At 44.6% G+C, this 18320-nt stretch overlaps 1 protein-coding gene across 1 annotated transcript in view; it reads right to left on the reverse strand.

Moving 5' to 3' along the window:
* The window catches only part of Irs1 (insulin receptor substrate 1), a 57524-nt gene extending 40362 nt beyond the window's left edge, over window positions 1-17162 (reverse strand). The window contains exon 1 of the mRNA XM_020179932.2: window positions 13416-17162. Coding sequence (XP_020035521.2) covers window positions 13437-17162 — 3726 coding nt within the window. The 3' untranslated portion in view covers window positions 13416-13436. The remainder of the gene's footprint in view (window positions 1-13415) is intronic.
* Between the last annotated feature and the right edge of the window lie 1158 nt (window positions 17163-18320).

Raw genomic sequence — 18320 nt, forward strand, 5'->3', positions numbered from 1 at the left:
CTTTCTAAAAATAGAGGCAACTATGATATAATTATTATTTTTCAAATAATTTTCTCATTGCTTTTGATAAGTTAAACCTCAGTGAAAATGCTATGTTCTGACCTAGATCAGTAAGCTACAATTAACATCAGAAAAACTATATTAATAAAATAAAAGTTGACGAGCTACTATTAGAAGCAGAGAAATAAATCTTGTCAAAACAAAGCAATGTTTCTGTCAATCTTCAAAAGGATGGTTTAGGGGAACAGAGGGAGGTATCTAAGACTTTAGATACACTGCAATTTCAGACATAGGAATGACAGGGATATAATTAACTTTACCCAAGTTTTTATATCCTTACCAGATGACACGGACTCTTGTAATTTTGTCTATTTTTAATATATCTGATATTATTAAATCTTAATTTAATTTTTAAATTGTTTGACAAATGAAATGGTTTGGAGTACTCAAAATACATCCACATTATTATACTTGCCTGGGACTCTCCTAAAACCATTCTCTTCCCTGAATCAAGGGTTCTTCCCTGAACTGCTGATAAACATGTTTTCAATTTGGCAAGCTTTTTGTGAGCACCAACTCAGACAATGGAGTCATGAAATGAATAGCAAGCCTACTTTCAAACAGCTCACAATTTTTGGTAGAAAACAGTGCCGTGAAACCAGTAACTACAGGAAGAACAGGTGTTGCCATCATCCCTCCAGAAGGGGTAAATTTTCTGAAAGGAAGAGAGGTAGGGGGTTGGTCTATTTGAACCCAGGAAATACAGTATTTTAGGTGTTTTTCTGGTCACTTCAAAAAACTCAGCATTGGTAAACACAATTTTACATATGCTGGAAATACACTGAGAACTCTTTGCAGCTAAAATGTCCTCCTAAATGCTTTCTTCCCTTATTTTTAAAAATAGTATTTCCCATGCCTCTAAAGAAAAGAAAAAAACAAAAAGCCTAAGGTTTCTTTACCTATGGAAATAACAGTAAATCCTATCAGTACGGGTGGGTAGGGAGCCCAATGGGACTCTTTTCTTAGAGAAGAGACATATTAATTAAAAATCTACCTAAAGGAGCCAGTGAATTAGATCGAATTGGGTGGCATGGGTTTTTGTTGTACACTTGATAATGCAAAGACGCTTTCCAAGAACCCATCAAATACAGCGTGGTAGGAAGCAGGCTTTGAAGACACAATGACATTCCTCCAGCGAGTTTCAGGCTTCGGGCTAAAAGCAGCAGCCATTCATTTTTTCCATCTTGAGACACACTCTTCACCCAGTTCAAAGGCCCGAGAAACAACAAGCCTGCACAATTTCCGAAGGTCGTCCCTTGTAGGGACTTGTGAGGAACCCAAGACTCAGGCTGCAAAATATTTTTAAAGACCTAGTTTTAGGAATGTAGCCTTTTTATTAGACTGTAGTCCCCCCTCACTTAGCCCTCCTCCCCATCCCCAAACAACATACACTCTTCCTTCACTACTATTACTTCTTCTTTTCTTCTTCTTCTTCTTCTTCTATTTCTCTCTCTCTCTCTCTCTCTCTCTCTCTCAAGTTTAGGCAAAAGGAAAAGTTTAATGATACTCTCATGAATTCCAGGATTCTCAACCAGTGGAAGTGTTTTCAGGCACTATTTCATTACCCATTCTTTTAAAATTGGAGTATTTATATTCCTTAATCTAACCAGAGGGAATGAGATCAGCTTTGAAAGGAAGTTATTGTTTAGCTATGGTTCAAAGAGTGTGCTGGAATTGGGAAAGGGGGGCAGACTGGCGAGTGAGGAGGGGATGGAAGGGGTGGGTGGATGGAAGCTGCCAAGATCACAATATAAATACCAGGGCTCAACTAGCTCCCTATAAAACTTTAAGGCCCTCCCTCCCCTCTCTCCCCTCCTGCCACCACAATATATTTTCTACAGTGTCCTGTTCTGTTTTGTTGTGTAACCTCAAGAACATTTAAAGCATTTGAGATTCTGGTAAAAGAAAAAAATGTGAATATTGGTTGATGGCAGAGTTAAGAAAGTACTTGCTTTGAGTAAGACTTTGCAAACATTTGCATTTGCTTTGCAACCATCAGCAACTGTGCGCTCCCAATATCTGCAACCAGGTGGGAAAGCTCTCAAATTATGTAAAAGTCTCTGACTCCCTTTCAGCCCTCACCCTCCACCATTCCCTACACAAAGTCTGGTTCTCTTCCCAACCAGTTCTTATTTGGCCCAGTTTGTGTAAGTGGGGACAGGCAGTCACTAGAGAAGGGACAGTGGAAAGACACTTAGGCTCTGGGTTTCCTTCTAGTAGCATGTATGATCTCAAGTCCTATGTGAGCCACTTGAGGGCTGTCAGAAACTGTAATCCTCTAGTCTGGGTCATAGCAGGAATCTAAGACTAATAGTAAAAATCCTTTCACCAACTGCCAATGGCACTAAAAGTTTAGACAACAGCTTCTGCTACCAGAAACTTCAACAGTCATCTTTTTATGTTTTTCTTAGAGATGAACTTTCAGCCTACACTCACCCACAAAGAGGCATCTTCAAGTGAAACAACACCTTGAAAAGATCCCACCCAAAACCTGAATTTGTACAGAGCCCACAGCATATGGGCATAAAAATATATCTATATCTCCCCTTTACCAATCTGAGTGTTAGAACTATATTCCCAACTATTTTCTCAAATCATTTTCTGGCCCTACATTTAAAATAATTCCTATATTATTCTACTTCCTAATACCCTAGTCTTCTTCCTCACACCACATTTTCAGTAATGTATTTCTTTGTTTACTTGTTTACTCTTTTCACCCTATAAAATGCCAAGAAGATGGAGATATACGTATTTCAGTCTTCACAGCCTAATGCACAGAATGAATTCAGTGAAGATTTATACAAGAGAAGACAAGTATTCATGCTTTTCAAAGAAAAATTAAGATAAAAGAAAGGATTCTATCCTAACATGAAAGAAATGGCTGATGTTTTCTCAAAACCAAGACTAATCATTATAACATCTAAGAGTAATTTTATTCTAAATGTTCAACATGAAACTGATGTTTTTTAATGATGATAAAAGCAACTGCACTTATAAATGCACTTGCATATGTTAGTAAATAACAAAAACATGGCTTCTCTCATCAAGAAATAATATCTATATTTTTACCTCGTGAAATTGGGCATGGCTGTGTGACTTCTGCCTTGTGCTTATGCAAATAGTATGGTGCAAACATGATGGAAGCAGAGGCTTCAGACATATTTAGGTATTCATCACTTCCTGACTTACTGATGGGAATGCACCAGATACTATGTGAAGTCAGAGCTAGCCAACAGGGAATATATGGTCCGGTCAATAGAAAGTACCATCTGATAGCCAGCACTGTCCCCCAGACACATAAAGGCGTCCTCTACCCAGACAACCCAGTGGAGCAAGCAAAACTGCCCCGCAGAACTCAGTTCAAATCACCAGCCTACAAAACTGTGACTCAATAAATGATCCGTGTTTTAAAGCACCTAGTACCTAAGAAACGATGTAACTTCATACATAAAATTCTTTAATGACTTCTTAAAAAGTTCATTCATGTTGATGAATTTCAATCCTTCTAAACTCAAGATGACTGGAAGAAAACCAATACTTTTGCTATGAGCATACTCTTATGGGCAAGTCACCAAAAAAAGAGTAAACAGTGATAACTCTGATATAAATGTTATCTGTTAACATATTCTTGCACACTTGTATTTTGTAACAGGAGCAACTTCATTCTGTTCATACTCTTCTTGGACTAACATAAGAAAAGAGTAGGCACCAGACATGCATGTGTTTGACCACTACAGAAGTTTCCTCTTTGGTTCAAACTAGAAATTATCTTAGCAGTACACCCACTGAACACATGAAAGATGGTCTAAATTCCATTTCTATCTATTGATAATAAGGTTTAGGCAATCACTAACATAAAGGAATTTATTTAATTATTTGTATACACTCATGTTTAAAACAACCTGCTCCCACAAATCTGAAATGGAAAAAGACCAATTCCACCAAAAAGTACTAAGTCTTTTGAGCTCTCAAAAATATAAAACCTTGGTGTCCAAGGTCTTCAAAAGGATCTTTAATGTTGATACTTAGTCCTACTACATTATACTAAGAACTAGTTATTCATTCAGTCTAAAGACTAGGAAGGTACATAAGTACTACCACACAAATGAATGAAAAAAATAAAGTAATGAAGATTTAAAATTTTATTCGAACTCTTAGACACCTTTGCCTTCTTTGCACAAAAACTTCAACACTGGAAAAATAATTTCCTAACTCATGCTTTCACCTTTTCCTGGATTACACCTGTCTAGTCACTGGTAACTTTTTAAATATGAGGATTTGAAAGAGACATGGGAAGTAGAGAGTGTTTTTCTTTTTCCCTTTAACAAAAAAGTAAGGATTGTGTTCTACAAAGTATATTATCTGCTGTGCTCCTTTAGTGCCAGAATGTGGGATCTGAGTATATTCTTCTATAGAACTTTTTGAGCAGTTGGGAATCTAGCTAACTTTCTATTACTAAGCTTCAAAATGTACAACTTTGGAAAGACAAAAAAAAGTCAGCAATGACGGTGGCCTATGAAAAGACAGGATGGTGGACATGCATAAGAGGAAGCTTTATTTTTCACTCCACACCTTTTAAAGTACTATAATGAAACTTACAGTATGTGCACATATTGCTGATATCAATTTTTAAGTGTGAATTGACCCAGAGAGTTCTTATAAAACTTAGTAGTCTAAAAAATATGTTTTCTTTATGTGTCTCAAAGAAAGTACTATAAACTTAAAAGCATATGTGATTGCACATCATTGAAAGAGAGAAAGAGGAAGATAGCCCTTAAGAGAAAGCAGTGACAAGATCTCAAAGGAATTATACTTCCACTCAGAAGTGAGCTTAGTCCAAAGGGTCATTATGGCTCTTCACCACTAAAAATGAAAACCATAACCCAAAGGGTAAAAAAGGTCTCTTAATAATAAAAGTAACAGTAAAAAATATTAAATTTCTTTTTTCCACTAAATTTCTTTTGCCTGGACACCTCTTCCATCTGCTTCTCTTAGACTATACATCCAAAGCAATGACATCTTTCTCTTGCTTCTTGCTAATACAGAAGCTCCTTGGTATATGGTCTGCAAGTATAAGGCCTTGAAGGAAACAAGATACATAGAGTTCAGTGTTGTACTGAGTAGCCTCGGTTCATTTTTCCCACAACACTGCCTAACTTCTGCCTCCTTTCAACAAATCTAAAGTTTCACTTTATCATTTAAGTTAAACACTTTTGTCTTCCTTTTTGGGAGGCAGATTTTCACAAAATTAAGGGCAGGGACACACTCAGCAGATCATACAATGATTTAAACACAAATGATAACATGGGCTGGTGGGATGGCTTAAGTGGTAGAGTGCCTGCCTGGCAAGCATGAGGCCCCAAGTTCAAAACCCAGTACCACCAAAAACAACCAAAAAGATAATGTGGGACTGACTGAGAGCTTCCCTGCAGTATACACACAGGAGTTTAAAATTTCATTTATGAAATTGCTTTTTATTTATTTATCCATTCATTAATTATTTATTTTTCACTGTGCTTGGTCAAAACCACATGTGATCAGTCACAAATAAGATGGGCTTGCTGTATTAGGTCTGCTAGCTCCATGTCCAAAGATAGATCACTCTTCCAAATGAGCTTCAACAGCCTTATCAACCATTTGGTACGGTGGTATCATTGTCAGGCAAGAGATGTGGTGAGAATGATTTCACACAGCATAAAGTTTTAAGTAGCTGGGCACTTTTGTCCTATAAATTTATGAAAAATGCCAACTTAATAAATTAGATTTTCTGAATATTGGCTTTTTTTTCCCCTCAGATAAGTTGTATCATTAAGAAATTTGGTAACTACTGTGGCAATTTCCCCTCACTCTCATGTTTTTGTTTTCGTTTTTTTTTTCTCAATTCTACCCTCATCCTCTTTCAACAAAAGATGCACTACTTAAGAACATACTAATGCTCAGTGGTGCTTACTGAAGAAAAGGAAGGAAAGAGGAAGACCAAGAAGTGTGATGGGGGCTGTCTGGCCAAAGACAGGTAATTTATGTTGGAGTTGAGAACTAAGTGACCTCTAAGAATGTATTAAAGTTGCTAAAGATCTCTTGATTATTATTATGAGAATTTTTGTAACCATACAGCCCTCTAAATAATTTTATAAATAAACAGAGAAGTGATAGTTGGAGAAGATCAGATGAATGAATAGTTGACTACAAAGCAATTCTGAATATTCCAGTGGCCTGCACATAACACTTATATTTTAAATGCTAATTTAAAAAAAAAAACTTTGCTTGTTTCATATCCTTCCTAAAAGCAAGAATAATGACTTTCTGGGTGAAATATAATTTGTTATTATTATTGCCATTGCATTTATTTGAAAAAAGAATAATGCTTCCTGGATCATTTCAGCAAACACAACTATCAAGTTCTCAAGATTAAGTGATACTGTTCAGTCACAAGACCTAAATATGTCAGGGAGGATCAGAGAACTCACATCAAAGTATTTTTTGGTCAAACACGCAAAAAAGGAGGGAAGGGTGCATATGTAACACATAGTTTAAAAAAATAATACGGTAAAAGGAAAACAGTGAATGCAATTCATCTTGCTCAGTAAAATATTCAGGATAGGCTAATAAAACCAAAAAATCTCTTCACTTTAAGACAGTTATAACTAAAATTGTAATCTAACCCAAGTATTTCACTCTACTGCCATCATAAATGAAAAGACAGAAAAGAGGCTGAAAAAGAAATGCAGCCTTCTCATCATAAACACATCATTTAAAAAAACCCTATTATTCAGAGATCACTGACTCATTGAAAAAACACAAATGACACTTATCCAACCAAATTTATTTTAACAAATAGATTATAGCAGAGCCTGCAGCAAGAATTTTATTAAAATGGAAAATGTTCCTTTACCATTGGTGACAGTACCTTATACTTACTTATCTAATACATCTTCCCCTTCTTTCTGTGAATTAAGATTGGGAGAAATACTACCATTTCCATAATATAAGACAAGAATAGAAGCAAATAAATTATAGTAACAAGTCTATCGTTTTGAAAAACCTCACAATCACTTTTTAAGCTATTTCATATTAGTTTGAAGTGTACAATTATTATCATATTAACATTAAAATACAATTCTATTAAGTTAAAACTCAATATGATTATACCTTCTAAACACACTTCAGTAACATTTTAAAAGAAGCTTTTAAAGTCGGCCACATAGCTATGGATTCATAATGTAATGAAATAATAAATACATAATTATAAATGTGAGGGAGTATCTATTATTTTTTAAGCCAAAAGAGTATTAGTGTAAAAAAAAAAAGTTACAGAATCTTAAGCAAGAAACTAACTTCAACCCAAATTCAGGAGAAGCTGCTTTCCTTGAATACAATTTCCAGTAGCTCTAACACGAGGAAATAATTGAGGAAATGACATTCTTTAAAACAAAACAAAACCTTACAATTGTGAAGTGTTCATTTATACTAAATTACCAACTGATCAAAATAAAAGGAACCATTTATACACTATTCAGTTAAGAAATCTCAGTATAGTAAAAGGATGAGAAAAGAACAGAGCTCTGAGTGAAAAAAAAATGAACAGGCTATTCCTAATTCATGAAGCCCACCTGAGGTGGTAGCAGGGCAGGCGCTTCCCTTACATTGGCATCTCCACAGACAGGATAACACTGGGACAATCAAGCAGAATGCATATAACTCAAGTAGCTGATGCAAAATCCTAAAGCACAAAAAAATTGCCTGCAAAAGCTGTTTCACACACCAATAGAGAAAACAGAACTGCACACACACACACACACACACACACACACACACACACAAAATTGTGGAAGACTCCTATAGTCTCCAGTTGGCTTCTCAGATTTCCTGTCCATTCACTTAAGTAGATATCTCACTGGAGAATTCTGATGGCACAAATGAGAAACATTTTCCATAAACACAGTATCCACAAGAAGTGATTCCCAACAGAATAAACACTGAATAATGTCACAGACATGCGTTGGTCACAGCTTGACCTACAACTCTGGGGTGTGACACTTGTGACAACTGACCTTAGAGGAAGCAGGAACTAGCAGGTGACTTGCATTCCCACACAGGTTTTATTTTTAAAAAGGGGGTGGGAAGGGACAGGAGTCTAATCCAGTCTAGAGATGGTTCTCAAAATTTAGAGTGGTACACTCAGGACGGTTTACCTTAAGGTCTTTTAAAAACAGAAAACCCCCATTCCAAACAAGAAAGGTTAAAATAAATTGTGAATCAAGTGATGTTTTCCATCTGCTCATAAGGAGTGTCTGCTGCATGGACCAAAACAGGACAGAACATTCCAATGTACTTCATTATGACCCCAACAACAACGTCTTCACAAAGAAATGCTCAGTATAGCCGACCTATTAAAGAATATCAGTCATTTGATCCAAAACATTCCTATGTTTAGAGCCACAAAGGAGGTTAAAATAATTTAGAAATCATCAAGTTACTGATGAGGAAATGGGGCCAGAGAAATGAAGTGACTTGCTCAAGGTCACCAGCTAATAATAATAAAGGGCACAGGCTGTGTTAGGACATAAGCTTAAATTCCCAGAAGCTGCTTTCTCCATTGCATCTTTGAAGATACTTTACAGGAATCGTGATTTTAAAAAAAAGTGGCATGCCCTTTTGGAATCCAAGTCCCTTTTTGTAAAGCAATATTGGAGATAATTTTCATTTAGAAGGTATTCAGGTAAATGATTTTGCAATATTGGGAAATTTTTAAGGATTTATTTTTTAACATAAAAATCACCTGAACAGTGGCAGAAACTAACAGACTGTTAGATGTGCTGAGTATTCTGGAATAAGGTCTGGAGTGTGTAGCTCAGTGGTAGAGCACTTGCCTAGCATAAGCTAGGCCCTGGTTTGATCCCTAGCACTATTAAAAAAAAAGACAAAGCAAAAGTATTTGGAACAACACAGATACTCTCTCCTACTGCTAGGAAGCAGTTCTGGGTCATTTGTACGGAGCAGTTCTTCCCTACATTTTCACCTATGCCTGTTTCCACCACTACCTTAGCAAAAACACTACTTCTGGGTCTTACGATTCAGTGATGAATGGGGATGCTGGCTGGTTGGGAACCCCTTATTTAGACGTAAGAGGAGAAGAAAATACGTGAAGCATTTCTCTTTTCTATTTTCTTTCTTTATAAAGGAAAAATCTGAGTCCTCTTCCATCCCCCCACACTAATACACCTCATGAAATTTTGTATGGGATGGTGCAACACAAATTGAGTAAGTTTTCAAAATGAGGTCACCCAGCCTACCCTGATGGGATGTCATTGGTCAAAAACAAATTTGCGTTTGAGAACCTAAGTAGCACTTCCTCAAACCTTTATATTGGTAAGGAATATACTATCCAAGCCCTTTCAACGAATCTCCATGTTCTCACAATTTGCACTCTGAGCTCCCTTACAGAAGAGGATCAGTCTTCCTTGATCTTATCTAGCTCAGGTGCTTTGCAAACTGCAGGTGCTCAATAAAGAAGTTCGTGTTATACTGGAATGAGCCTAAGCCACTTTCAAGCCAAAGGAGTTTTTTCCCCCCGAATGACACCAACACCGTGCCAGCCACAGCACTTGTATTTCTCCCCTCCCCATGACTAAGAGAAAAAAACGTTAAGAATCCAGGGCCAACCTCATCAATCCCACAGCCACGTGCTATCGCCTGCTCCTGCTTTTGGATTTCAGGACTAGAAGATGAAGGAACGTGGCATCGTAGTAAACCATAGTAAGAGAGGAGGGAAACAAAATGGGGCACGTCACATGGTCACGGCCTGAATTTTTCTCAATTAAAAATAAGAGGAAGTATGTGTTTCCGGCCTCTGTCAGCCGGATGGTTGACCCTTTCATCCTTAGGATTCTGGTCTAGATGCACGAATAAGGCTGAGTGCATAACATCCCCCGTCGGGCTCGGGGGGAGTGCAGAAGTATTTGGCTCAGCGCCCGGGGCTCCAAAGGGGAAAGGATGGAGGGGTGGGAGATGCCTAGCCTCCCTCCCCCGCCCTTGACCGAGGCCCCGCCCCACCCGGCAGCCCCGCCCCCGCGCCCTCCGCAGCTCGGCTATTACTCAAGCTGATTGGCCCTAACGGGGGCCAATTAGCACCAGACCGCCCCGCCCACCCAGAAGCCGTGGCTGCCCCGCGGAGCCAGAGGGGCGGGGGTTCGCCCGCCTCCGCCAACCACGTGGCCTGGGAAGGGGCCGGGTAGCCCGGGAGGACCGGAGACAGGCGGGGGCGGGAGACTGGAGGGCGTCCTCGCCGCACATTCCCCCACCCCAGACTGAATGGGGTTCGGAGGAGGGAGGAGCAGCCTCGTGCCAAATAAAGAGGGAAGAATGCGGGAAGCGGAGGTGACCCGGGGAAATGGAAAGTGCCAGGGCCGCGAGGGTTTAGCCAGCTCTAAAGGCCACGGCGCAAAGAGAAGGGGGAAGGAGGGGAGGGATGAAGAGGTAGTCCTGGATGTGTGGAATCCTTGAAATCACGTTAAGGACAAGCAGCGAAAGAAAGAGAATGGCAAAATTCTTTTTATAAGGGGGGGGCATAACAAAAGAATGACAAAAAAACAAAAAACTCCACGCCAGAGGGCTGGCTAGGGTATGCGTCTCTGCGAACGCCTGCTCTGTGTGCCCAGCTGCAGTTCCAAAACTAAAAGGCAAATTCGAGGTAAATGCTCATTAAGGGTGGCTGGGCTGCTATCCTAAGGTCCTTTCTGCCCTCCTTTTGGGGGCTCAATTTGCCTCCTGCAGCGAATAGGCCACAAGCACTGTACTGCGAAATTCTGAAAAGGAGCAAAAATGGGCAATGTCAGGAACATGAAATAAGAAGTGGGAAACAAAGGGAATGGGAGGGGAATAGCAATCCTGCAAAACAATCTAGCAGGTCAGAACTAAGTTGGAGGAGACGCGGAGATGGACAAGAGAAAAGAGAAACAGAGAAAGGTGGTGTAACCATCAAGTCCTGAGGTGAGCTGAATGCTTCACAAATGTCCTTTAATGTTCAAGGAAAAAATATTAAGCAAGGAGAGATGTTCAAAAGAGGGGCAAGAGAAAGAGCACAAGCCCCTCATCCTAACTATTCCTTTACCATGTTTCAGATTTACCTTAGAATGAGAAAAAGAAGCAAAGATAGCAACTGCTGAGGAAGTTAGGAAAACAGCTAATGAACTCTTTTCTGAGCAGAAGTTTGCCACTGATTTCTTTCTGTTTCTGATGACAACTGAATATCAAATGACATCTTTAAACTCCACAGGGCAAAGGCAAGCAAGCAGAATTGAGGACGCTGAAACCCAGTAGCGTTTGGTACCACATTTACATCTTACAAATACATGCAGTAGAATATTTTTCTGGCATGATACATTCAAAGCTTGGTCTATTGCTGCTCCAGGATTACTAAGGATGTGATTATATGATTTTCTGGAATATCATATTTTCCCTAAGAGAGTCAAGAATAGAAGGTTGGGGATTTAATTTTTTGGATTTTTTTTTAAAGTGTACTTTTAAATCCCTTTTTAAAAATGAAAATTCTGTTTAGTCTTTTGGTTGGTTTGTTCAAATCAAACATTATTTATTCTACTCTATAAAAAAACTGCCAAGTGAGAAAACTTATTTCTTAGTCTGTTCTTTCATCTCCTTTAAAACCAAAATTTTAGTTCTGGGTTTGGTTTCTTCAAACTCTCATTACTTTATAAGTGAAGCACTTTACAATGCTAATGTTTAAAGTATTATAGGGACACTGGTTCCCAAAAAACATTTGAAATAGTCAAAATTTTTATGTTATAGTATACACATCTTCTTGTGAATGATGAAAACAAATGTTGAAATAAATGGTAATCAACTAAATGGTTTTCATAACATATCACCTAAAATCTTAGTTTTAATGTTCATATACTTCTATTTTGTTCTACAAGATAAAAAAACAATAGGTATTGGAAACAGAATCAAGGAGACTATGACCACTTAATACACATTTGTATTACCTATTATAATTTTCTATCAATAGGAACCCAAAGTACAAATCTTATGAATGGACATCTACTAAGAAGAATAAATGCTTTTAAAAGCCCACTCTATGAAGCATATGTAAAATCCACAAGGTAATCAGTTTGTCAGAATAAAGTGTTTCCAAATGCTGAAAACTCCTGCACTGCCAACTCATCACATTATTTGCAAACTATACTCCTCTCTTCTACCCACAATAATGACCACTAGAAAACAGGCTTATAGAATGAAGGGATGGATAATTTCCTATTACAAATGTTTTTCATTTTCAATACAGCCTCAGCCACAGAAAACCTAATGCAAACTTTCAACATTTCTGAAGCATCTACTCTTGAACTTAAAGGAAAACACATACCCAAGAGTGATCAGTACCCAGTTTAGCCCTTACATTCAATGCAAATCAAAACAAAACAACCTCTTTTCCCTGACTCAAAGTGCCTTCATTTCATCATAAAGACGTTAAGTAATTTTACAGAAGATATACAGTAGCTCCCAAATGATCTGTGTGAGGCCTCGGTGCAAGAAGAGACAACTACAAGGCAGACATGCTGGGAGGAACTTCCCTAACTCTTAACTCATAATGAGTCCCAGACGCGTGCAGTTTATTGTACATCCTGTATAAAAGCAGCCATGCCTGCGAGATGGTGAGTCTGGGTGTGAAAGATATTTCTCAAGTCCTGCTATGGGAACAAAAAGGAAATACCACCCGTAATTACTTTCTTGAGAGATCAGAGATTGGATAAGCATTTCTGTCTTAAATACATGCACCTACAAAAGCCCTTACTCCTGAATCTTTTTAGGGCAGCGTGAAAAAATTTGTTGCTTGTTATGTTGTGTTAGGATTGTGAAATCACTGAACAAAGTGCACACAGCAACTGGATAGGATCACCCTTCAGAGCTCCAAGAAACATTCTTAAATGAAGGGTTTAACCCATAAACCAACAAATATTTTTGTAGAATTGTCCCTTCTAATAGCTATCTAAATATACAGTCAAAAGAAAACTTTAATACAAAGGGTCATAAAAATAAACTTTACAAAGCTCAGAACTGGCATTACACAATCTAAGTTTTTAAATGCTACAGTAAGCACTTCACTTGGGAATTCTCAAATGCAAAAGCCCTCCTGTGGCGTCTCCTACACATTTCTTTGACTGTCTGCCAGGTGTCATTGGGGGGTGAGCATCTGTGTGCCCTGACCCGCCTCTACCTCCTGTAAGTGCATCCTCCCCAAGGACACAGTGGGAAGGAGTAGGAAGAAACAGAGAACAGATTTTAAGCACAAGGTTAAAAGCAGTTTTGTCTTCTGCCTTTGACACCATGGGGAAACGCACCTGCTGTGATGTCCAGTTGAGCTACTGAAGGTCTTCTGGCTTCTTCTGGAAACTGATGCTAGCATAGGCGCTTAAATCCTCACTGGAGCGGCTGGTGGAGCTGCTCTCACTGCTGCCCAGGGACTGATGAGGGGGCGGGGGTGGGGGTGGCTGTTGTTGAGGGGGGCACTCCTGGGGGCGCTGTTTGAAGTCCTTGACCAAATCCAGGTCTATGTAGTTAAGACCATTCTCCAAACCCCCAGCAGCCCCACACACTTGAGCCATCTCTTTAGGGGCTCCCCCTAGCTCTCCAGGTCTCAGCCACACATTATCAAAGGAAGCAGAGCTGTGGCGTTTCACATCTTCACTACTGCTGCTGCCGCCACCACCACTGCCCCCCATTGTAGCCCCTGCTCCGAAGGGCACCATGTTGCCCACCCGGGTGGCAGTAGGTGTTGAGGAGAAGGTCTCGGAGCTATGCCTCCTCCGGCACCCTTGTGGGTCTGCCCGGATCACTTTGGCACTCTGGTTGCGGTTGGGACTCAGGTTCACCCTGGTAAAGGCGCTCATGCCCCCAGGTCCCTGCGAACCCCCCAGCAGGGAGGAGCGGGCAGGCAGCTCAGCTGCTCCTTGAGGTGCAGTGGGGGAAGCAGATGCTGCTGACGATGAAGAGGGGGCAGCCGCTGCGGCTCTAGGCAGGCTCACCTCCCCTGCAGCAATGCCTGTCCGCATGTCAGCGTAGCTCACAGGGGCAACTGGGGAGGTGTCCACATAGCTCTGACGGGAACAACCCATCTGCATGGTCATGTAGTCACCCCGGCCGCTGGGCACTGCCCGAGTGGGCCTGCAAACACTAGCAGCCCCTGGAGGTGCGGGGCCCACTCTGCCCATCTCAGCTGCACCACTCTCCTGCCAGGTTGCCCTCCGTCCTGGTCCCAGGTCCATGTTCATGTACTCCTCAGTGCCAGACGCTTCCTCTCTGGGAACTGGCTGGAGCTGGGGTGGACATCGGACAGAAGGGGAGCTGTGGGAAGGCATGGGGCCAGCTAAGTAGCCAGGCTGGTCACTACCAAATTCAATATTCACATACTCCCCTGGGCTCTTGGGCTCCGGTGGGTGGAGTAGGGGCTGCTGCTGCTGCTGCTCTCTTGCCCGAGGTAAAGTGCTGGCCTTGGGATCCCCCAGGGATAGCCTCGTGGGCCGAGCCAGGCGGCTATTGGTCTGAGCAGCTGTGTCCACCTTTCGAGGCAGATGGGCCTGCAGGACATGATGATGAGGATGTGGAAGGCCAGGCTCCGATCTAGCCCCACAGTAACCCCCGCCCAGGCTGTCACTGCTGGTGGAAGAAGAAGAATCTTCTGCTGTTGCAGTGTAGAGAAGGCGACCAGAGCTAGAGGAAACGCGGAGGTGCTGGTGCCGGGCACCCTCCTCTGGCTCCCCAGGGCGCTGGGTGTGCTTAAAGGACCTTGGCAATGAGTAGTAGGAGAGGACTGGCTTGAGCTGGGGATCTTCAGAGCCGTAATAGCAGTCAGAAGGGCTGCTGGTATTGGAGTCCCCCACTGGTGACATGTTCATGTAGTCGCCTGTGCAAGGCAAGAGCTTGCCACCACCACTCTCCACAGGGGGTTTGGTGTGAGATAGGGCATGAGAAGGGTGGCTCCCTACCCCATTTGTCCATAGCTTCCCATAGCTGCTCCCAGAAGGGGCAGCACTGATGCTGCTGCTGCTGCTGGACCCGCCTCCAATGTCAGGGGAGCAGCTTCCACTGGGGGACATCATCATGTAGCCATTGGGGTCCACTCTCTGAGGATGGCGTCTGATAGGGTTGATAATCTGCTGTGGGGCAGATACGCTCTTGGGACTCATGGGCATATAGTCCCCACTGCCCTTTCGGCTGCTGGGCACTGGGGCCACCCCTGGGGACATGGGCATGTAGCCATCGTCAGTGTGGAGGGTGGAGGTATCTGGACGGTGGTGGCTGCCACCACGCTCCAAGGGGTGCATCTCTAGGCCCTCTTCGGGGTAGGAGTGCGTGGGCACAAAGGCGGAGTGCCGGTAGCCAGGCAGTCGGCCTCCACTGCCACCTCCTGGTGGGTAGGCAGGCATCATCTCTGTATATTCCTCAATGGAAGTCACTGAGGACTGTGAGGGGGTCTTCTGGTGGGAAATAGTAGGGGATGTGCCAGCAGAATGAGTTCTCTTCCGGAACCGATTATCCAGATCTGCAGCACTGGCTGCTTCATCCCCAGCCAAGGCTGGGCTTGTACCCAAGCCAACTCCTGGGATATAACGGTGGCCATTGCCACCCCGAGACAAAATGTAGTGACCATTGGGAGCAGTCAGTGTGGAGGCCCCCTTGCCACTCATGCAGATATAGTTGCTCAGCTCTTCCTCTCCACGGGCTGGTGGGGTGTGGCCCAGGGAATCAGGAGTGACACTGCGGAAAGAACTTCGGAAATCGCAGGGACTAGAACCATACTCATCCGAAGAGATGAAACCGCCATCGCTGGGGGAACCAGACACAGAAGCACTAGACCGCCTTGGGAAGAGACAGTCCGAGGTGGAGCCATGGCCACTGGTGCTACTGGACGACAGACTGACTGGGCTGGTAGCTGAAGGCGAGCAGCGAGAAGAAGGCATGGGGATGGAGCGGCTGTGGTTGAGAGGGGGGTGCAGCCTTGAGCTGCCCCGATGCCGGTAGGTGTGGGTTCTGTTGGTGCTAGGACTCACAGGGCTGCCATCCACTGAGGCTGGGCGGGACATGGTGCCTTCGCCATCGCTGGAGGCACGCACACGGAAGGAACCTGGCTTCCCACCCACCATGCTGGCTGGGGAGGTGGCAGTGATGCTCTCAGTGCGTGATCTGCGGGTCAGCCCCACCTGACTGGGTGGAGGGTTGTTGAGATGGTGCCTGCGCAGGGGGACACTGATGGGGTTGGAGCAGTTGGATGAGGACTGGCTTTTGCTACGAGGACGAAACTCATCGCTCATGGCCCGCATGGCCTCCAGGATAGTCTCATGCATGTTCTGGGCCACCACCGAGTCATCCACCTGCATCCAGAACTCCCCGGGCCCTGTCACGGCGGAACGGCCCACCTCGATGAAGAAGAAGTTCTCTGAATGGCCACAGCGTCTGATGTTCATCAGCTGCAGCACCACGGCGGCTGCCTCTGAGTTCAGCTTCACAAAGCTGATGGTCTTACTGGTCAGGCAGAGGCGGTAGATGCCAATCAGGTTCTTTGTCTGACCCAGGCCCTTGGGTTTCAGAATCACCTGCCAGACCTCCTTGAACGCAGGTCCTGGGGGCACGTCTCCATAGCTCAAGTCCTCCCCAGCCTCGCCCAGGCCAGAACTGCCGCTGCAGCTGCCCCCACAGCCTCCAGCTCTTGGGGCTGCGGCCCCGTCGTGGTGGCTTTTGGCACGGTTGTGCAGCTGCAGGAGAGCCTGGTACCAGCTGTCTTGCTCGGCCTCGCTATCCGCCGCAATGGCAAAGTGCTCGTCCCGGGTGTAGAGAGCCACCAGGTGCTTGTTCTTGGAGTCAGCCCGCTTGTTGATGTTGAAGCAGCTCTCAAGGGGGATCGAGCGTTTGGGGGCGCTCGACTTGTGCCGCCACTTCTTCTCGTTCTCGTAGTACTCCAGGCGCGCCGGACCCCCAGCCTCGCTGGCCGCCCGCAGCACGAAGAAGCGCTTGTGCATACTCTTGGGTTTGCGCAGGTAGCCCACCTTGCGCACATCGGAAAAGCCATCGGTATCCGGGGGGCTCGCCATGCTGCAGCAGCCACTGCCGCGGAGCAGAGGAAGGCGCCGAAAAACAACTAGGTGGGGGGCGGAGGCTCTTCACTGCGGCTCCGCACATGCAAACCCGGCTGGAAGCAGCAGAAACCCCGGCTCCAAAATCCACGCCGTCCCCCGCGCTGGGGAGGTGTAGCCAAAGGAGGACGCAGCAGCTGCGCCAAAGAAGATAGCCCCACCGGAGTTTATGGCCGTTTCATGCCCAGGGGAGAGGCAGTGCGTCCGGGGTGAGTGTAGCTACGATCCTCCAAGAGCCAAGTCTCGTCTCAGCCGCTGTAGCAGAGAGGGGGTGAAGATGCATCTCTCGCTGCCCTGCTGAAGTCCTGCGCAAGGAGGCAACGGCGACCCGCGGCTCCCCGCGTTGTCCCTCCAGGCGCGCGCGCGCGCCTTCCCTTCTGAGTTCCCCTCTGGAAGTAGCGATTCCCGAGGCAAATTAAATATCCTTGGGCAGGGGGAGGCGGGCTGCCAAGTCCCAACGTTGCACGGGGTTCTCCCTCCTCCTCCTTCGCCTCCTCCTCCTCCGCCTCCTCCCACCCCCCCAACCGTCCCCGCCGCCACCAGCCGCCCAAATACCAGCTCAATCGCAGAGACCGCGGCGCTGCGGCTGTTGTTGCTGCTGCCGCCGCCCGCGAACGCGTCCTCTACAGCCCGCATTCGAGCCCATCTCGGCGGGCGGAGAAAGTGGTTTTTCCACGCGAAACACTACTGAGGAGCCGGAGGAGCCAGGGATGGTCCAGACGGACAGGCGGCTCATCCCTGCCCCTAGCTCCAGTCGGCAGAGAAGGAGGGGAGGGGATGTGGGAGGGAGGCGAGGGGGGAGATTTGGGAAGGATTCGGGGAAGACGCCTGTCCCCCGGGAGGCGCTGCCGCTGCAGTTACTTCTCCCCTCCCTCCTCCTTCTCCTCCTCGGAGAGTTGCCGAGAGCCCCAACCAAAACAAGCGGCGGCGTCTGGCTCTGTGCGCCGGCCCCCTCCGACCGCGCCGCCGTCTCACTCCGAGGAGAAAACACGTGACGGATCCTCCGTGCTCGGCAGCCGGGCCGCCGCCGGGAGGCTCCAGCCCGAGTCTCTACATTCCGGGCCGAGCCCGCCCAGCGTCCGCCCCTCTCCGCCCCCCGGCCGTGCCGCAGCGACG

This window comes from Castor canadensis, chromosome 4, assembly GCF_047511655.1.
Source record: "Castor canadensis chromosome 4, mCasCan1.hap1v2, whole genome shotgun sequence".
In the NCBI taxonomy this organism is placed as follows: Eukaryota; Metazoa; Chordata; class Mammalia; order Rodentia; family Castoridae; genus Castor; species Castor canadensis.